Here is a 19389-nt window from a genome sequence, read left to right on the forward strand (position 1 = left end):
TATCTATTGGAGAAATAGTTTTTGTATTTATATATTCCAATAAATTTCCCTATATATCTTGGATTACCATCTGTCACATAATTTTGCAAGAAAAAAAAATTTCCTCAATTGTTTTCCTTTCTATTTTTAAATGTCTTGGTTCTGTTTGGGCAAAAATTTCCATATTGAATAAACAAAACTGCTTATTTTATCTCCAGTAATTGCTATGCTTTTTAATATTTAAACATTATATCAACTGGCATAAGAGAATGGTTTTTTAAAATTCTTAGTAAGATTTATTATGTTATTAATAGCATTCCCAGTATTGAACTAACCCAGCATTTCTGATTTAAATCCAATCCTGTCATACTGGATACTCTTTTTGTTATGTTACTATAGGCTCTCCACTAGTATTAATTCATTATTTTGGGGGTCAATATTAATCAGGGATATTTAATGTCTACAGCTTTGTTTCTGCCTAGTTTAGGTATCAATAATATATTTGTTTAATAGAAGAAATTTCACAGATCTGTTTTATAAATAATATAAGCTGGAATTTTTTTATATATAATATAATAATAAATCCATCTGTTACTGAAATTTTGTTTCTTTGGGAACTCATTTGTTCAATTTCTTTTCTAAGATTCTTTAAATTCTCAGTTTCTTGTTCTATTAACCAGGATGTTATATATTTTTTAGAATATTTATCCATTCAATTTAATACATTATTAACATTTAATTGGACAAGTGATTCCAATAATTTCCTTCATTTCTTTTTCATTTGATATGTCTCCTCATTTTTTCATTTCTGATATTGGCAATTTGGTTTTTCTTCCTTTAAAAAAAAATCAGATTAGCTAACATTTTTTAGATGGTTAGTTGTTTTTTTAAAACCATTTCCTAGCTGTATTAAGCCAAGTGCATTTTATTGCTGATTCTCAATCTCTATTTTCAGAATTTCTATTTTGTGTTTAGTTAGGCTTTTTGAGTCATTGCTTTTCTAGTTTTTCTTTAGTTGCACATCCAGTTCGTGAATTTTTTCCTAACTTTTGTTCATGAAAGTACTTAGAGATAAATTTCCTCTAAGAACTGCTTTTATGATTGGGCTACAGACCCTTAATGGATCCATACTCACAGAACTTGCTAGATCTTCTATTCTATTGACTATATAAGGCTATTCTATAGCCTTAAACCTCCGCTCAAATGCTAACTCCTATAAGATGCTTCCTAATCTTTCAGCTTCTTAGGCCCATAACTCCTCCCATCACTCTCCAAAAATCACCATGCATTATCTGTGGACTTGATTATATGTGTCCCTGTTGTTCTTAAGTATTTTCACTCTCCCCTCAAGGAATGAAAGGATAAGACTATTTCTTTTTGCCTGGCTTCCTGCTACCGAGCACATTGCTCAGTACAAAGTAGACTCCTAATAAATACTGTTGACCAAGTCTCATCCTACTATAATTTTTCTTCACATTTTTCTTCAGAGAGAAGTTTATCTACTAGTAATATAAAGTGACTATCTTAGGAAATGGTTTCTTACCCTGGGGTTCATGTATAGACTTCAGGGGTAGATTATTAACTTGAATGTAAAAATAAAACAAAAAAACAAAAAAAAACACACACACAAACCTCCCTCTCTCTCTCTCTCTCTCTCCCCTTTATTTTCACTAACCATTAAATGAAACTGAGCACTTCCTTCAATTATCTAAAAATATTATTCTAATGGTCCATAAACTTCACCAAGCTGCCAAAGGAGTCATAACACACAAAACAATTAAATTCTACCTTTGGGCATTATTACTTTGACAACTATTTGGAAAAATATGCATTTCAGCATTCCATTTCTATTCACAAATTTATTCTACAGTCGTAGTTAAGTACTTATTGAAGTAAAAAAGTTTCTCTCTTAAGGAATCTTATTCTAATAACTTTCCCCCCAATAAGATAGATTCTATTGGTTTGGTATGGTAAGAGTGATATTTGGTAAAGGAGATTATATCTTTCAAAGATCCATCTTTGTACTGTCCTTTAGATCAAACAAAGATTTTTTTTTTTTTTTTTTTTTTGGCTTTCTCCCTATTCTGTAATCCAGATTGGATCAGCTCTCTTTCTTTCTTCTCTACAGCCTAAAGAAATTGATGTATTATGGAAAATTAAATAAAGTAAATAAGGAGATCTAGGAAAATAAGGAAATAAAATACAGGAGTTTAATTACTTAAATGAATAATATAATTGAAGAAAATTATTATTAAAGAACCTTGTAGGCAGTCAACAGACTCAGCCCTATCAGTCTCTTTCATAGCTTATATAAGTTGATATCTTTGGCCAAATAACTGCCTAGAAATAAGCTCTATTTGGGTATTCCCTCAAATTCAACATTGTTGAGACTTAAATTCATTCCTCCACCTAAACTAGCTTCTCTTCACATTTCCTCACTTTTGTTGAAGACTTTCATTCTTCTGTTGTTCCAGGATAAAAACCATTTAATTCTTTTCTCTCCATATTTGCACTCATTCTCTCTACCCTTCTCCCCTCCTCTCTCCCTTCCTCTCTGTCTGTCTCTGTCTCTGTCTCTCTTTGCCCCTCTCTCCCATTTTCTTCAAAATGTTTTTTCATTCATTCTTCTACATTTTCCCGTATGGGTAGTAAGCTCTTAGTTTTTATAGCAGCTAGCTATTAATTCAAAAGTCTCTTGACTTCGTACCAAAAACCTACCCCAATTATGGCTGCTTGTCAGATTAACTGCACATAATTATTAATTATGCTCAAAAACTTTCAAGTGTCTACAGGCATTTTAACAAAAGTTTAACTCCACAATCTGAACTCACAGCATTATCCCTACCACATCACAACTCTATTCAAGTCAGGGTTATATTACAGGTTTCCATTTCAAGAAAAGGAATTTCATTCACACACACACACACACACCCCAAACAGAATTTCAGGAAATTTCTACCTGTTGAAAAGGTGACAGCTGATAGTTTAAAAATAATTTCTCTTTGTAGTCTGTTTTCTCAGTTCAAAACTATCAGAGAAATATTATTTCATATACACAATCTTAAAGCAACTGCATCCAAAACTGGAAATAGAGCAATGAATCCAGCACTGATGTTTGCAGATATTAAATCCTAGACTCTAAAAATAGATGTGTCAACTCTGCAATAGTCATGGTACTACTAATACATCCTGATACTATGGGGCTCCTTCAGGGTAGCTTTTGGGGAAAATGATCATACCTTAATTTTACAGTAACCATGCACTGTCAGGATTTTTACTATGTGTATTTTAATTCAATTCAGTCTTCTCTTGATGGGTGATATAATGTGAATCACTGGTTTATACAAATTCATGTAAGAATTAAATATTACAAATACTATCCAAATATTTCTTTCCTCACAGAAATTTAAGTTTTAAATAAAATTACTACTACAATTAAGATATTTTGAAAATAATTAAATCAATTGCCTTTGTGAAAAGCCAATTTTAATATCTGCTCTCTGAACAGGTTTTTAGCCCATCAGTTAATATGATTTCATTTTGACAAATTATAAAATAAAATCTTAAAAAATTTGCATACAGATGTTGATTAATGCAAAAGATACTTTTTAAAAGTATACATATCTAATTTTTTTAATTTAAAAAGTAACAACTATCATAATATATTGATTAAATGTAAAAACTTTATTGAAGATTCAGAATATAACCAAAAATGAATCAGAAGTAACAATAAAAGTGATTTTCTTTTTTGCTGCTATTCTTTTTTTTAAACTATTCTATTCACAGTGACCCCTCATTAGTATAACAAATCCCCAGGTTGCATGACAAGTAACTAAAAATAAAACTTACTTTATCCACGTGTGTTCTATGATCCTATGAGGGTGTCCACCATCTGTATGTGGTTATCATTCTTTGCCCCTGATCAGAGTGTTTCATAATAAGCTGGATAACTGTTCAGGATAGAGTATCTGGTAACAAGCCAGACAGGGATGGCTTTCTAGTGTATCAAATCATAATGAGCCTAAAATGTATATGTTTTAATGTTCTGTTTTTAAGTTGGTGTTATTATCATAGATCTGAAGAAAGGTAGACAGAATGTGGGCAACTCTGATCAAGAAGATGACCCTCAAACCCAATAATTTATTTTTTTTAAAGGAAAGCTAAGTCTTTAAACATCTCAACAATTTCAATATAACATTTGATCCAATTTTTCCTTCAAATTAACCTAAACAATTAGTCCTCTAAAAATAAAATAGTTCATCCATTTTGGCATTAAAGACTAATCTTAAATTGATTTCATTTTTACTTCATCTAAAGTGATTTTAATTTTGTCACATCTGAAAAAACAGATTTTACAAAGGAAAAATTCCACAAGATGCAGCATTTTAGGAAGCGAACATATCACTGGAAATCTGCCTCACATCTCTTTTTCTTCTGGGTCACATTGTTCCAAATTCAACTTATTCTGTAAATTCTATCTAATCTTTTTTTGCTCTCTCCCCTCTCCAAAACAAAAACTCTCTTGCCATTCCCTACTCTTCAGTTTCACTTCTTCAATGGATTCCAGGGCCTTCATCCTGTTCTTTGCCTTCTAGTTTCTCATTTTCACTGACTGACCTAATATTTTCTTTGATCAACTCAAAAAACAATGCTTTTTCTTCACTCCCTCCCATCACATAAGTAACTCTTAAGGTGTGTTTGTGTGTGTGTGTGTGTGTGTGTGTGTGTGTGTGTGTAAGTAAATCTGATTGCCATTTGCATGCCTACTAAAGGTTACCTGCTCTCCTTTTTCCTCTTCCAACTTCCCAATTTAATTATCAATGTTTTCATGAACAACATATTCAAACATTATCATTCTTCCAGCTTTATTTAGCCAACATCTTCCTATATCATAGTTTCTTCTAGAGACTAAATTCATCAGGCAACATTCTTATGTTTGACTTAACAATCATCTGACAGTCACGTACAAACCAGTATTTAACACACTGCCTGGCAATTGGTAGGCACTTAATAAATGCTAGCTGACTAATGGATGATTTGGACTGAAATGTAGATTAAAGGGTTAACAAAAGGAGTTTCACATTCTGCAAACATTCCCCATAATTCTGCATGTCAATTTTTTCTCAATTACTTAAAAAATGTTTTGCTCTAGAAGCATTCTATTGCACTCCAAGTCCTCCAAATATCACTAAACGACACTTTCAAAGAGAGAGACATACTCTAATACTGTAACAGATCTTATTAAAATTCTATTGCCAGCTAGTAGAAAAAAGTGTTCACCTTATAGTGAGATGAAAGGTACTATTGGAGTTGTATATCATACTCAGAGAGGTCACAGCTGTCAACATTTTTAAGTATATGGAAAAACACTAACTTTTCCATTAGTAAAGCTGCAAACCTAGTTTTGCAAATGAAATAAATGACATTACAGTTCAATTGTTCCCTGAATAAATACCTTATATATAACTTCTTAAAATCACAAATGAAACAAAACCTCTAGATTGGACTAGATATGAGAAACAGATAGAGAAAACTTCTTAGGAAAACAGCAAATTGAGGGAATATATAAATAGCTATTTTACACAGAAAAAAATATTCAAAAGGAAAAAATTAAGAGTTTAAAGTGTGGTATCTTCGAGTTAATGGCCTACTTTTATATCCTATTATTGATCCAAAAGAACCTTTAAAAACATATGCCATAATTCTAATAGACTTGGAATGGAAAGTGCCATCCACATCCAGAGAAAGAACAATGAAAACCAAATATGGATCAAAGCATAGTACCTTCACTTTTTGTTGCTATTGTTTGTTTGCTTTTTTTTCCCCTCATTTACCCCTTTTGACCTGATTTTTCTTGTGCAGTATGATGAATATGGAAATATGTTTAAAAAAATTGAGCATGTTTAACCTATATTGGACTGCTTACTACCTTGGGGATGGGCAAAGAATGGGAGGAAAATTTAGAACACAAGGTTTTGCAAAGGTGAAGTGAATGTTCAAAACTATCTTTGCATATATTTGAAAAAAATAAAATACTATTAAAAATTTTTTAAAATATGCTATGAGCAAATAAACTATCACATTTCCTAATCAAAATTCAACATTATGAAACTATAACCTGGTTACCCTTCTATGCTTCCAATCCACCTTTACTCTTCATGTGCTCAGATCTGGTAAGCCTAGCTTCTCTGATGTTACTTGCACAGGACTTCCTTTCTTCACTCTGGGTGCCCTTCCTTCCTTCCCTCCCCCTTTGAAAGCTCTCCTTTCTCATCTCTACTTCCTGGCTTTTCTAGCATCCTTCATTTGGGAACTAAAATTTCACTTCTGCAAGAAGTATTTCCTAGTTCTCCTTAGTGCCTTCCCTCCTAGAGACTGCCACCAATTTGATCCATATCCATCCAGTGAATGTATCTAGTTATTTTCATGGTATCTCTCTCTCTATTAGAATGGGAAAATCCTTGTGGGCAGGGACTGTTTTGCCTTTCTGTGTACCCCTAGTCCTTAGCAAAGTGTCTGGCAGGTAACAGGTGCTTAATAAATGGCTCTAAAAGACTAATGGTGATATATACATGATATATATATATATATATATATATATATATCAACTCTTGGTAGAGAGATGATACAAAATCTGACATCACTTTTCATAATTAATAACTGTGAATTTATTTTGCTTGCCTGTATTTAACTGTTAAAAGGTAGAGGTTTTACTACAAGGTAGAGGTTTTATTTGAAGGGGATTAGGTATAAAAAAAAGTAGAGAATGTTTACAGAGTGAGTAGTGAAGGGAGAAGAAATAAAAAATGAGGGGAAAAGACCAGAAAAGATTATCAATGAAACTTTTAAGAATACAAAGAACCAAGTTTAAAAGGTGACAAACAAAATCAGATCAGCGTTACATGTTACATTTAAACTAATGATACTATGTTAAATGTAATATGTACTGAAAAAGGAGAAAAAAATCTACATGTAATAAGACTAATGGTTTAAAAATACATTCTTCTGTAACTTGTATGAAAAAAAAATTAATAGGCAGTACTTTGCATTGTAGTCACATCTGCCAGAAATATTATTTTTAATTAACTTAGATCAATTCTAAATCCAAGATTCTATCTGATAAAGAAACATACAAATTGGAAGATTTTCCTCATGTCCTTGGACAACTCTCCAACACAAAACATTTCTGAAGTAGCATTTATAGGAATTCTGAACAAGAAAATTTTGACAATGTTATGAAATATATTTACACAATTAAAGGTAATTTAAAAAAGCATTTTGCTTCATAAATGCAGAACACCAATCGTAATCTTGGAGAATCATGGTTCTAGGACCATTTGATCCCTCTTAGATCCCTCAAAGCCTCTTCCCCTCAAGGCACAAGTAGCCAAACATATTTTAATAAATTTTTTTTCTTCCTAACTTGTGTCATTATCACAATTCTTTCAAGGCATCAGGAAAAACTACTACTTAGGTGAGACAAAGGTCCCAAACCCTGATTGTGATCCAATCACCACCTAATTAATTACTCCCCCCCTCCAAAAAAAAGTGTTTCCCCAGCTGATAACATCCTCATTATTTCTATCCAGAGAAAGAAGGTAGTCAGAAAAGAAGATAAGATTTAGGATTCCTGGGGGACAGAGGGAAGGGATAAAATACAGAATAAGAGGAGGATTAAAGGATTGCTTTCTGCAGTGAAGAGATGTGGGCCATTATATGAAGACAGAGTAAAAAAACTAAGAGTAGCTAGTGAAGTTCCAAAGAGACTAAGTACAGAAAATACCCATAATTAGGGGGCATGATTAATTGATGAAACTGGAAAGGAAGAAAGAAAACCATGAAGGAGCAGTACCACAAAAACCTGGAGAGAAGAGAGTACGCATTAAACTGGTCAATAGTACCAATAGTACCAGATGTAAGTCAAGTAGGATCAGAAGTACAAAACCAACCAATCAACCACAACATCAGATTCTACAAAAACCTGAGAAGAGATCAGATGGTTTTACAGAAAATTATTTCCATTGAAAATAATCTGGTTTTGGACACTAGATTGCGAAGGGGTTAAAGGCTGAATGAGAAACACAGACGCCAAGTATAAATGCCTTTTTTAAGGAATTTGACTGTATAAGTGGAAGCCTGCATGACAACAGCTAGGGTCTAGGGTTTTTCTCAGAATGGGGAGGCTTGGACAAGTTCAAAGAAAGTAGCAAAGGAAGAAGTAAATTGGGTGATCTTGGATATTATGAGCTGGGGAAAATCAAGGGAAAAATCTGTTGGAAAGGTAGGAAGAATGGGTTGAAGGATATATATAGAGGAGTTTTCATTGGCAAGGAAAAGAGACACCTGTTTATCAAAGACTTAAAAGGAGGAGAGACACATTGGGAGGTTTTGTGAGTAAGAGAAAAGGAAAGAAAAGCACATCAATACGAATGTTCTCAATTTTCTCAGAAAACTTAGCAGCAGATCCTAAGCAGAAAAAGTACAAGGAAAAGTATCAGGCAGAAGAGAAAAGACTTGGGATATTCAGCTTCTGAGGGAATGAAGCAGAGAATCAGAGAAGAATAAAAAGGATAGCAATGATGCAATGAGGGCCCATTTGAAGTTGGACAACAATTAATTTGTATGAAAAAGGATTCTGCAAATGCTAAAGCAATATGTAAAATGTTTATTATTATTGTTAGACAGAAAAGATCCTATGATTGATTGTGATTATTCTCAAAGGATGATTCACAAGCTGCCTCCTTTAGTACTTATGTTGATTATATGTCTGCACCATTTTATCCATTAATGCTGGCATGTTGCTGATCATGAGAAATGATAAGAACCTAGCTGATAATTACAGAACAAACGAGTTCTAGGCTTTGCCAATAATTACGATACAACATACAAACAATTTTCCTTTCTAACAATGTGCCTCAATTTTTCTAACAATGAAACAGTGACACCTTCTTCATAGAAATATGTCAATACTAAAACAACACTACATAAATTATTTTGCTGTCTTGGGAGATAAATCTTCAAGCCAGTACTCGGCTCCATTTTCCCAAACTGCAGGGTGGAGAATAGAAGGGAGGCTGATAGAGAAATAGGGGGCAAAGAGGCTATTCTAAACAGAAAGTGCTTACTATCTTTAAAAAGTCAGAAAATAAAAGAATAGAGCACAAGAAGTGTTTAGATTCTGGCCAGTTTCATCCTTCCCATTTTAGAAAACTGTTTAAAAATTAAATGGCAGGACTTTTTCCCTCTTTCCAAGTGTCTTAGCTTAGGTACTCAATAAAAATGATGGAATTCACATTTATAAAAAAAAAAAAAAAGTGATAAACCTTAAACAATGTTCCTCTTAAGAGGATAGAGCAAACCTAATATCTCAGTTCTACAGAGGACTGCTGTCCTGAAGAGTTAAGTGACTTGCCTGTCCAGGTATAGATAATAGATAGCTTACAAATGACAAGACCAAAAGTGGAACCCAGGTCTTGTGACTCCAAGACTAGTGTTCTATGACACCAAGCAGCTCTTCAGACTTATCTAATAAAAAAAGGATATTATACATTTGAGACCACTAAAATTAAGTTAATAAATGAATGATATACTTCCCAGTAGTAGCATCAGATACTTCCTGGGAAAAACAATTATATTAAAAAGGGAAGCAACATGGTACAATTTACAGAGCACTAGAATGGGAAGCTGGATTTAAATCCCATGTTTGATATTTAGTGACCTCAGGAAAACTCAGTAACTTCTCTCAATTCATCTGAACAGTGAGAGAAACATTACAGTACTCCACAAATATGAGTTATAAAAAAAAAAAAAAACAAACCTGTTTATACAACACATGCCACTAGTCAAAACTTATTTTTTCTTTATCTAAAAAGACATTGTTCTCTTTTTCACAGGAGTTCTTTTTATGCCAAAGGCAAAAGAATAATCCTTTTTTGGTGGTGCTAAAATGATAAACAGTAGTTCTAATATTTGGATACAATCAAAAGTTTCAACATATACTTTGAACCTGAAGACTCTTTAAGATAATATTTTTCCATTTTTACAGATGAATTGAAAGTCAGAGAGAAAAAGAAATTAGAATAGAAAAATTAGAATGTGAATCCAGTTCTTTTGAGTCCAGAACCTTTCCAACCAAACTACACTTCCTTTCACATACTAAATGAATTCTTTCAACCTTCAAGTAATTACTTCCTGTAACTGAAGATCTAACAAACAATTCCAGCCTCATTCTATTCCCACATTTCATAAATTTTTACACTTGGATGATAACTCCTCTCTGCCTGGAGTTTCTACGTTTTTTCCTTCAATCACATGCTTTTGTCATGTTTCTTACCTTCTCAAGAATCTACAATGTTTCTACTGATTCTAGAATAAAATATAAACTCCTTAACTTGGGACTCAAAATCTTTTTCAATTTAAATACACTCTAGTTTTCCAGACACTACCTATTCATTTTCTGTTCCCCAAATTTAATAATCAATTTCTTGCTGTAATCAAAATCTGGCATTCTATCTCCTGCCTCCATGATTTTGTATTATATCCTTCATGTCCAAGATACACCTTTTCCCTCTTTTCCTTTCTCTACCTCTTATAATTTCTAACTTCCTTCAAGGCTTATGTATCATTTCTTGTGGTGTAGTTGATAAAGCACTGACCCTGGATCAAGAGGATCTGAGTTCAAATCCAGCCTTAGACACTTACTAGCTCTGTGACCCTGGGCAAGTCATTTAACTCTGTTTGCTTCAGTTTTCATCCATAAAATAAACTAGAGAAGGAAATGGCAAACCACTCCAATATCTTAATCAAGAAAGCACAAAATGGGACGACAGAGAGTTGGGTACAACTGAAATGACTCAGCAACAACAATAAATCATCTTCTACAGCAGGAAGCTTTTTATAAACTCCTTAATTGTTAGTGTTCTCTTATTTCTCTTGTATTGATCACCAAATACTTACCAGTTTAAATGCTCTATCCCCTCATTTTGCCTATGTTCTCCTAGTACCTCGTATATAGTAGTTGTTTTATAAATCTTGATAAATGGATAACTTAGGAGATGAATGGGGCAAAAGATACATATGTCAATAACTAAAGAGGGAATTCTCCCCATTCAATTCAATAAATATTTATCAACTGCTATATACTTATCATTATGCTAGAAAACATGGTAATAAAGGAGTAAAGATATGGTACTACAGTACTTGTACCATAGGAACTAATGATCTGAAAGGAGTTTTTTTTTTTTTTTTTAATTCTTTAACAAAAAGTTACAAGAATTAAAAAGTAGTAGATGAATAAGTTTAAGTAAGTAGTACAAACACAAAATGCTACAGTTCAGAAGAGGAAGAAATTACCTTAGGCTAAAGTACTTGGAGAAGGTTGTATTTGAGTTAGGCCTTGAAGGACAAGCAAGATTTAGACAGGAAAGAAGCAGGAGGGTATTTCAGAAAACGGCAATATAATATGAGCAGCCATAAAGATAGCAATTGAGCAAGGGCTATTCAGAGTCAATGAATTCACTTAGTCGAAGCACAGAAATTTTGTTTAAGATAGATAAAGTTGGAAAATTAGGTTGGATGTTGATTGAAGAGGTCCTTGAATGCCAGATTAAGAAGTATATTCAAATAGTTAAAATTCTTAGGGTTATAGTGAAAAGAAATTTAAATCACTCACCCCACAGTTACATTTTTAAATAACTTTTCTTTAGACTAGCGACAAAAATAAGATATGCTAGGATGGAACTTAAATTTTATTGGCATTCACCTGAGATAACCTTCATAAATTACCCACCACTTCTTCAACTGTTAAGTGACAGAATCATCTCAAATTAAAAACACTTTTAAAATCATACTTTCAAACTTCTTCTCTTCCTGCATTCTTTTAATATAATTTATAAACCTATATATTTGTAAAAGCCAAATATACAGTCAGAAGTAAATCTCTGGTTAAGAATAACTATGCAACAATGGGTCAGAAATTCCTAATGATGTATAAATAAAGTACTTTTTATAAAAAGTGTATTAAATTCCTTAAACCACTGCATTACTCATTAGTAAAATGAGAATAACATGAGTGTAATATTACAGTGTCTTCTTAGATACCAAGGAAAGCACTAACTCCACAGAAAACTATGAAAGAAATAAGCATTGACAATGATTGTTTATGTCATAAAGTGGCTGATGTGCTGATTACTTTTGCTTCACTTTACTTCTTTGTTAAAGGGCCTGAAGAGGTCAGTGAGAAGTTACTATGACAACTGGAAAGAAAGATTAAATAAAACTTTTTAAAAGAAAATCATAACTATTTCTCAGTTCAGGAACTATAAAACTGATGACAAAGCAAGGATTCTCTAAATCAGAATTTTGTTAAAAGCTTAAAAGATGCTTTCTCCATAATGAAGAGAAAAAAATTAAGATATACAAAACTTAGAATACTGATCAAATAAAGACTTGAAACTTTCAATGGTCTTCCTCCTACCCTTTTCTTTAAAAACACATATTCATGCACAGACACAGGCATACATATAAATACACAAACACACCCAAGCATGGTACTGAAAAGTCTTGGTTTCAAATATAAAGTTATCAATCTTTCATTAGATTTATGATATAAGAGCTGTGGATTTCGTCCTCATACAATGCACATCATATATCACAGTGATTAGGTTTTGCTTAGTTACAGAGAAGATTGTATCTAATTTGTGGAAACAACCTTCTTTGCTTAGACCATAAACACCTGTGAGTAACTATGGAAGGAGCTGAATGAAAAGTATGCGCGATGTGGGGGAAAAAAAAAAAAAAACTCACCATTCTAACTACTTCAGGGTAAGTCTGCTCTGTCAAACAGCCTCTGCTTATTGTAATGTAGTCCACCAGTTCATTAAGAGTGGAGCGCTTGTATTCTTTCATTTTAAGATCTGATAGCGTGTCCATGAAGTCAAAAATGACACAGCACTGCTGAAGTTTCTTTAGGAACAGTTCAGGCTGCTCTGAGGATGGAACGTCTAAGGAACAAAAAAGGAAATGTAAGTCTGTCATCAATTTCTAGGTAACAGGAATTCTCTGTTAAAATTAGTTATTTCAAAAGAAAGCTCAAAATAGAGTTCACATGAAACAGTGATTCTGTAGTGTTTAAAAACCAATTAGACATTTATGGGACATCTTTATCTACTAAGATGATTTATAACTTCAGCAACAATATTGTACCAATAACAAATTAATATCATTTGCTATTGAAAAGTAAAAGATTTAACAAATTCCCAAGAGCAATTAGAAAGTCTTAATAAATCTCAAACAAATATATAATCTTCATCCCCAATGCCCAAAATCTAATTTGGATTTATGTATTGAGCACTCAACTTTCCTAATATACACTGGGCAAAAAAGTTTCACTATTGTTGGTACATTCATTTTAATCCTTCTTTAAATCAATTGTTTTTTTGTTTGTTTGTTTTTACTTACAGACTATGAAAGTAAGATTTCAAAAAGCCGACAGGGTAAGACAGTATGATAATCCAAAAGGAAAAAAAGTCAGGTATGGAAAGCATATGTATTTGACAGATTCAAAACATTACACAGAAATTTCAGGTTTATCAAATTCTACAAACAAAAAAGGAATTTGGTGCTAAGGAAAACAAATTGGCTTCCCAAAAAAAGGCTGACAGAATTGCTGCTGTCATCCAAAGAATTTAAGTCATTAATCCTCAAATCATTCCTCAAAAAATATACAGATGTCATTATCATTATTATTATTTTACCCTTTACAAGTGGAAAATTAAAGTGTCATTAAGATCACACAATGAACCAGATCTTCCTAATCCCACTTGACCATATTCTCTTCATATTAACATGAGGATTCTAATACTTTATATTCAGTCACTTTTAATCCTCTCAGTCCTGAGTCATACCCCTTTTATAGCAATTACACAGAATGAGGCCATCTATTCATCAATAGTAAGAGGAATACATTAATAGACTACTTCTGTTTGCTACCACCAATATCATCATGTAAACAAGCAAAGGCAATGCAATAAATATCAAGAAAAAAATTTATAAAAAGAATTCATTTGTAAGAACAAATATTTTTGAAAAATCTACCTAGAAATACACATGACCAATAAGGGGATAACTATAAAAGCTATCATTATTGAAATCAAGGAAGTCCTAAATAATGCTACAGGGACATTCAGTGTGCATAGATGCATCACATGAACACAGTAAAACTTATAATATATCCTAAATAACCTAAAATATTTAATGAAATACCAATCAAAACAACAAGGAGTTTCATTACAGAATAGGATAAAATTATAATAAAATGTATATTAAAAAATAGAGTAGGGAATTAAATTCAAAATAACTAGAGAAGGTATAAAATATTTAGGAATATATTAAGACTCATCTAAGAAACCAATGAATCTGTGCATAAGACACTCTTTGCAGAAATACAGACAGATCTAAGCAAGGAAATATTGATTGTTCAAGGATTGGTGAAGCCAGTGTAATAAAAATGATGATACTCCCTCAATTAATTATTCACTAACATGTCAATCAAACAACAATTTGAAAACAAAACAAAAGTTTTCTTTATGGAGCTGAAAAAATTATAATAAAATTAATATAGAGGATAAAAGGTCATGAAGAGTAATAATAAAAATGGAAAGGAAGAAGACATAGTATTAACAGGTGTTAAACTAAATTACAAAACAATAATCATCAAAAGATTTGGTAGTGGTTAGAGAAATAGAAAGGTTAATCAGTGGAATCAAAATTTAGGTTAAAACCATATAGAAGCAAGTCAACAGAATAAGATGGTGTTTGATAAACCCCAAAATTCCAGGTATTAAAGTAAAAACTCACTGTTTGACAAAAACTGCAGGGAAAACTAGAAATCAGTTCGACAGAAATTAGGCATAGGTCAACATCTTATACTACGTGCCAAGATTAATGATAAGTGGATAAATGACTTATATGTATAAGGTAACATAAGTAAATAGTTGGAACAGGGAAAGAAGTAATGACTAAACAAGCAATAGAAAGAAAGGATCATAGAAATTAAGTGGAAATATTGATTACATATAATTTAATTAAAAGATTTTGCACTAAATTTCTCTGATAAAAATCTCATATCCAACATATATGAGGAATCAATTAAAGTTCATTAAAGAGTCATCCATCCCCCATTAGATAAGTGGTCAAAGGATAGAAAAAAGCATTTTTCAAAGGAAGAAATCCAAACTAACAGCAACCACATAAAAAAAATTACAAATCACTAAATAGAGAACAAAATAAAGCAACTGAGCGGTCCCACCCCACACTCATGAGCATGACAAAGATGAAGGAACTGCTGGAAAATAGACATCTTTCTACACTTTTGATGGAGTTGTGTGTTATGGGCCAGAACTCTGAACTTGAAACAAGGATGTTTACATGATACTAAGTGGAATTGATAAGAGAATGGTTATCTAGATTAGCATGGTGTTTAATAGTTCTCTAAGTTCAGTATGATTGATTCAATCTTAAAACAAATAATGGTTTCTAGAGATATAATGATTGGTTTATACTCAGTGTAGAGCATATAAGCTGGGACTCAGAAAGCCCTTAGATTCAGAGAACTAGATTCACACAGAGGCAGAGAAGACAAGAAAACTGGAGGCAGGAGCTTAAGCTCTCAGAACCAAGGAGAGAGAAATTCATTTCCACCTTCAGTCAGGCTCCTGGTGGCAGGCTCCTACATTTCTCCACTGAAACCAAGACCAGAAGGGTTCTAAGAAAGCTGCCCAATCCCAGGCAAGCAGACAATAAAGACTTTTGGAATTTAGCACCTGGCTGTTCTTGTGGTGATTACTGAACTGAAACAAAGGATGCTCCCAAAGACTCCCAGAGACCCCCAAGAAAACTGAACCAAAGAACACTACATTTTGGCATCCAAATGTGGGGCTGACATGATCCTGAGTTCAGTGGGGAAAGTCTCCGATCCTGATTTCAGTGAAAAAGTCTCCATGAAATTAGGGTGAATACAAGAAGGAAACTTTGTAAAGGGCTAAACTAGTGCTTCAGCTAAAATAGGAGTGATGTTTAGAAAGGAGCCTTCTTTTCCAATTCAAGGAAAATGTGTCGAAAGCTTGGTTAAACTTATAAAAAAACAAGGTTTGATTGTAACTTGGGAGCAGATCATTGAATTTTTAGAAACATTGCAATACATATCTCCTTGGTTGTCAAAGGAAAAAGAATTAGATCCAGAGGAGTGGAAATTAGTGGGAGAGCAACTATGTGAATACTACAGTGATAATGGATCTGACTCAATTTCTCAAAAAACACTTTATACATATAGCTTAATACAACTGGCTTTAAGAAATTATATAAATATTAGAATAAGAAAAAAAGAAGAAAGAGCAGGAAGGGGAGGATCCAGACAAACTAGGTGAAAAGGCTGAAGAATTAGACAAGAATGGATTTAAGTACAATTCTGATGAAATTAAGGAATGTGGTGCTTCACAGCAAGAGAAATTAGGTCATTCCCCAACCCCTGACCTACCCCCCCTCAATTGACCCTTCATGGGTGGAGGGAGAAGGAGTTGGGGGAGGGCAGTGACATAATCAGCATCACCTATAAAGTAGCCTATGACAAGATTACAAAAGGCATTAAGCAAAAAAAGGACAGGATATATCCAATTTAATAAATGCATACCCTGTGATTGAAGAATTTGACTCTTCAGGTCAACAAAGGAGAAGATACACTCCTTTTGATCTGGAAAAAATTAAGGATTTGAAAAAAGGTTGCACTCTTTATGGGGCTACATCATCTTATGTTAAGATGTTACTAGAGACTTTGGCTTATGAAATCTTAACCCCTAGTGAATGGAAATCTATAGCAAGGACATGTTTAGATCCTGGACAAAACTTGTTGTGGCTTTCCAAGTATAATAAACTATGCATGATACAAGCCCAACAAAATAAACAAACTGGAATTAATATACAATTCACCTTTGACCAACTACCAAGTAAAAGTCAGTATGCAAATGCTTTAGCACAGATTAATTACCCCATAGCAGCATATGAGCAAATTGCTGCTGCTGCTATAAAAGCTTGGGGCACCCTCTCTGGGAAAGAAGGGGAAACCTTCACAAAAATAGAGCAAGGTCCCAATGAACCCTTTGTGGATTTTGTGGAATGTTTGCAAACAGCTGTCACAAGAACCATTGGAGAAAATGCAGCTACAAGAATTATAAGACAACTGGCTAAGGAAAATGTTAATGAGGTTTGTAGAAGAATTATATGGGGACTACACAAGGATGCTCCTTTAGAGGAGATCATAAAACGCTGTGCCACAGTGGGCACAAATGCCTTTTATACTCAGGTTATGATGCAGAACATGGGAAGACAAGGTCCCTCTTGGCAAGGGCCTTCCAGAAAAACTTGTCAATGCTTTCATTGTGGAAAAATAGGGCATCTGAAAGCAATGTAGACAAAGAGAAAGAGTGAGAGAGAGAAAGGGTGAGAGAATAAGACCAAAACCCTATGTCCAAAATGCAACCAAGGTTTCCACTGGGTTTCAGAATATAGATTAACCCATGGAAACAAGAGGCAGGGCTCAGTTCCAAGACATAAAACAAAAAACAGGTGGGGCATGATGGCAGCCAAGTTTACACCCAGAGAGTCTTTAGAAGTTCAAGACTCTGATATGATCAATCAGCAGAGAAGCAATTAGATGGGAGAAATGAATTACGTGATCAATCAGCCAAGAAGCAATCAGATGGGGGAAAGAAAACTGGAGAGAATATAGGCTTTTTTAACCTGACAGAAGGGCAGTGTCCAGTGCAAGCAGTTCCACTATCTTTAAATAATCGCCAAGTGATGTGGAGATCTAGAAAGTGATGAATGGAAAGGACCAGATAGGTTAACTGCTTGGGGGAGAGGATTTGCTTGTATCTCTACAGATAGAGAAGGAATTGGATGGGTGCCAATGGCATCTTGTCCATCAGAGAGAGACAGAAAACAGTGAAAAACCTTGAAATAAAGGAGAAGAGCTAAGAAACATCTGACACTGAAAGAGTATGGCTGATAATGAGACTGTTACAAAACTTCAAAACCAGCAGGAATCATTGGATTTCCTGAGACAAAAAATGTTGATAAGACTGTTGCAGAACTTTGAATCTTGTAGGAATCATTTGATTCCCTACATACATGAAGTAATGGACAACAGATTCCTTTTGGACTATTTCTAGGACTTATGGACATATATAATTCCTCATGTTGATTCATGTTATTTGTCACATCACTACTAGTCTGTGTTACTATGTGCTTATATAATTTATGTAATTATGTGTAATACCTCCCATATTGATATTATGTATACCTGTTTCAAGAAAGACCCTTCAGAAACCTGCTGATCTGGTTTGATTTCCTATTTTCCTTTTGGTGTTTTCATCTCCCTTCCTGAGATATCAGGAACGGCCTTACCTTCTTTTGGTGTTTTCAACCTTTTTTTGAGGAGTCAGGGAAGGTGTGATCACCTCCTTTTTGGAGTTCTCACCTCCTTGAGAACTCAGGGAGAGTGATCAGGAGATGTTATGGGCCAGAACTCTGAACTTGAACCAAGGATGCTTATAAAGATATTAGCTAAGTGGAATTGGTGAGACAGTGGTTATCTAGATTAGCATGGTGCTTTAATAGTTGTCTAAATTCAGTATGATTGGTTTAATCCTAAAATAAATAATGGTTTCCTAAAGATATAATGATTGGTTTATACTCATTGTAGAGCATATAAACTGGGACTCAGAAAGCTCCCAGATTCAGAGAGCTAGACAAGAGAACTGGAGGCAGGAGCTTAAGCTCTCAGAACCAAGAAGAGAGAAATTCATTTCCACCTTCAGTCAGGCTCCTGGTGGCAGGCTCTCCTCCTGCATTTCTCAACTGAAACCAAGACTCCAGAAGGCCTCTAAGAAAGCTGCCCAGCCCCAGGCAAGGAGACAATAAAGACTTTTGGAATTTAACATCTGGCTGTTCTTGTGGTAATTACTGAACTGAAACAAAGGCTGCTCCCAAAGACCTCCAGAAACCCCCAAGAAAACTGAACCAAAAAACACTAAAGCTGTGAAAGTGATCTAAACTGAGCTGAAAAGCAATTTGGACCTATGACCCCAAAAGTTACTGTCTTTAATCCAGAGTAACACTAATAAGCTAATACCTATATATGATAAATATCTGGCACACAGTAGGTACTTTGACTTGAAAAGAACTGTTATGTATAAAAATACCAATAGCCTCTCTTTCATAATCACCCCAAACTGGAAAATAAAGAGGAAATCCACCTATTAGGCATGGTTTAAAAAAAAAAAAAAAAAAAAACTAGAGAAATGAGCATCATGCAATATTATTGTATCATAAGAAGTGATGATATGATGATATGTA

The 19389-nt window shown here is 33.6% G+C and overlaps 1 protein-coding gene across 7 annotated transcripts in view; it reads right to left on the bottom strand.

Moving 5' to 3' along the window:
* Positions 1-19389, bottom strand: part of PPP2R5E (protein phosphatase 2 regulatory subunit B'epsilon) — a 158576-nt gene that overhangs the window by 52442 nt on the left and 86745 nt on the right. For all 7 annotated transcript variants that reach the window (XM_031952698.1, XM_031952691.1, XM_031952695.1 and 4 more), the window contains one exon: positions 12784-12980. In XM_031952698.1, coding sequence (XP_031808558.1) covers positions 12784-12980 — 197 coding nt within the window. The remainder of the gene's footprint in view (positions 1-12783; positions 12981-19389) is intronic.

The sequence above is a fragment of the Sarcophilus harrisii genome, chromosome 2 (assembly GCF_902635505.1).
Source record: "Sarcophilus harrisii chromosome 2, mSarHar1.11, whole genome shotgun sequence".
Classification (NCBI taxonomy): Eukaryota; Metazoa; Chordata; class Mammalia; order Dasyuromorphia; family Dasyuridae; genus Sarcophilus; species Sarcophilus harrisii.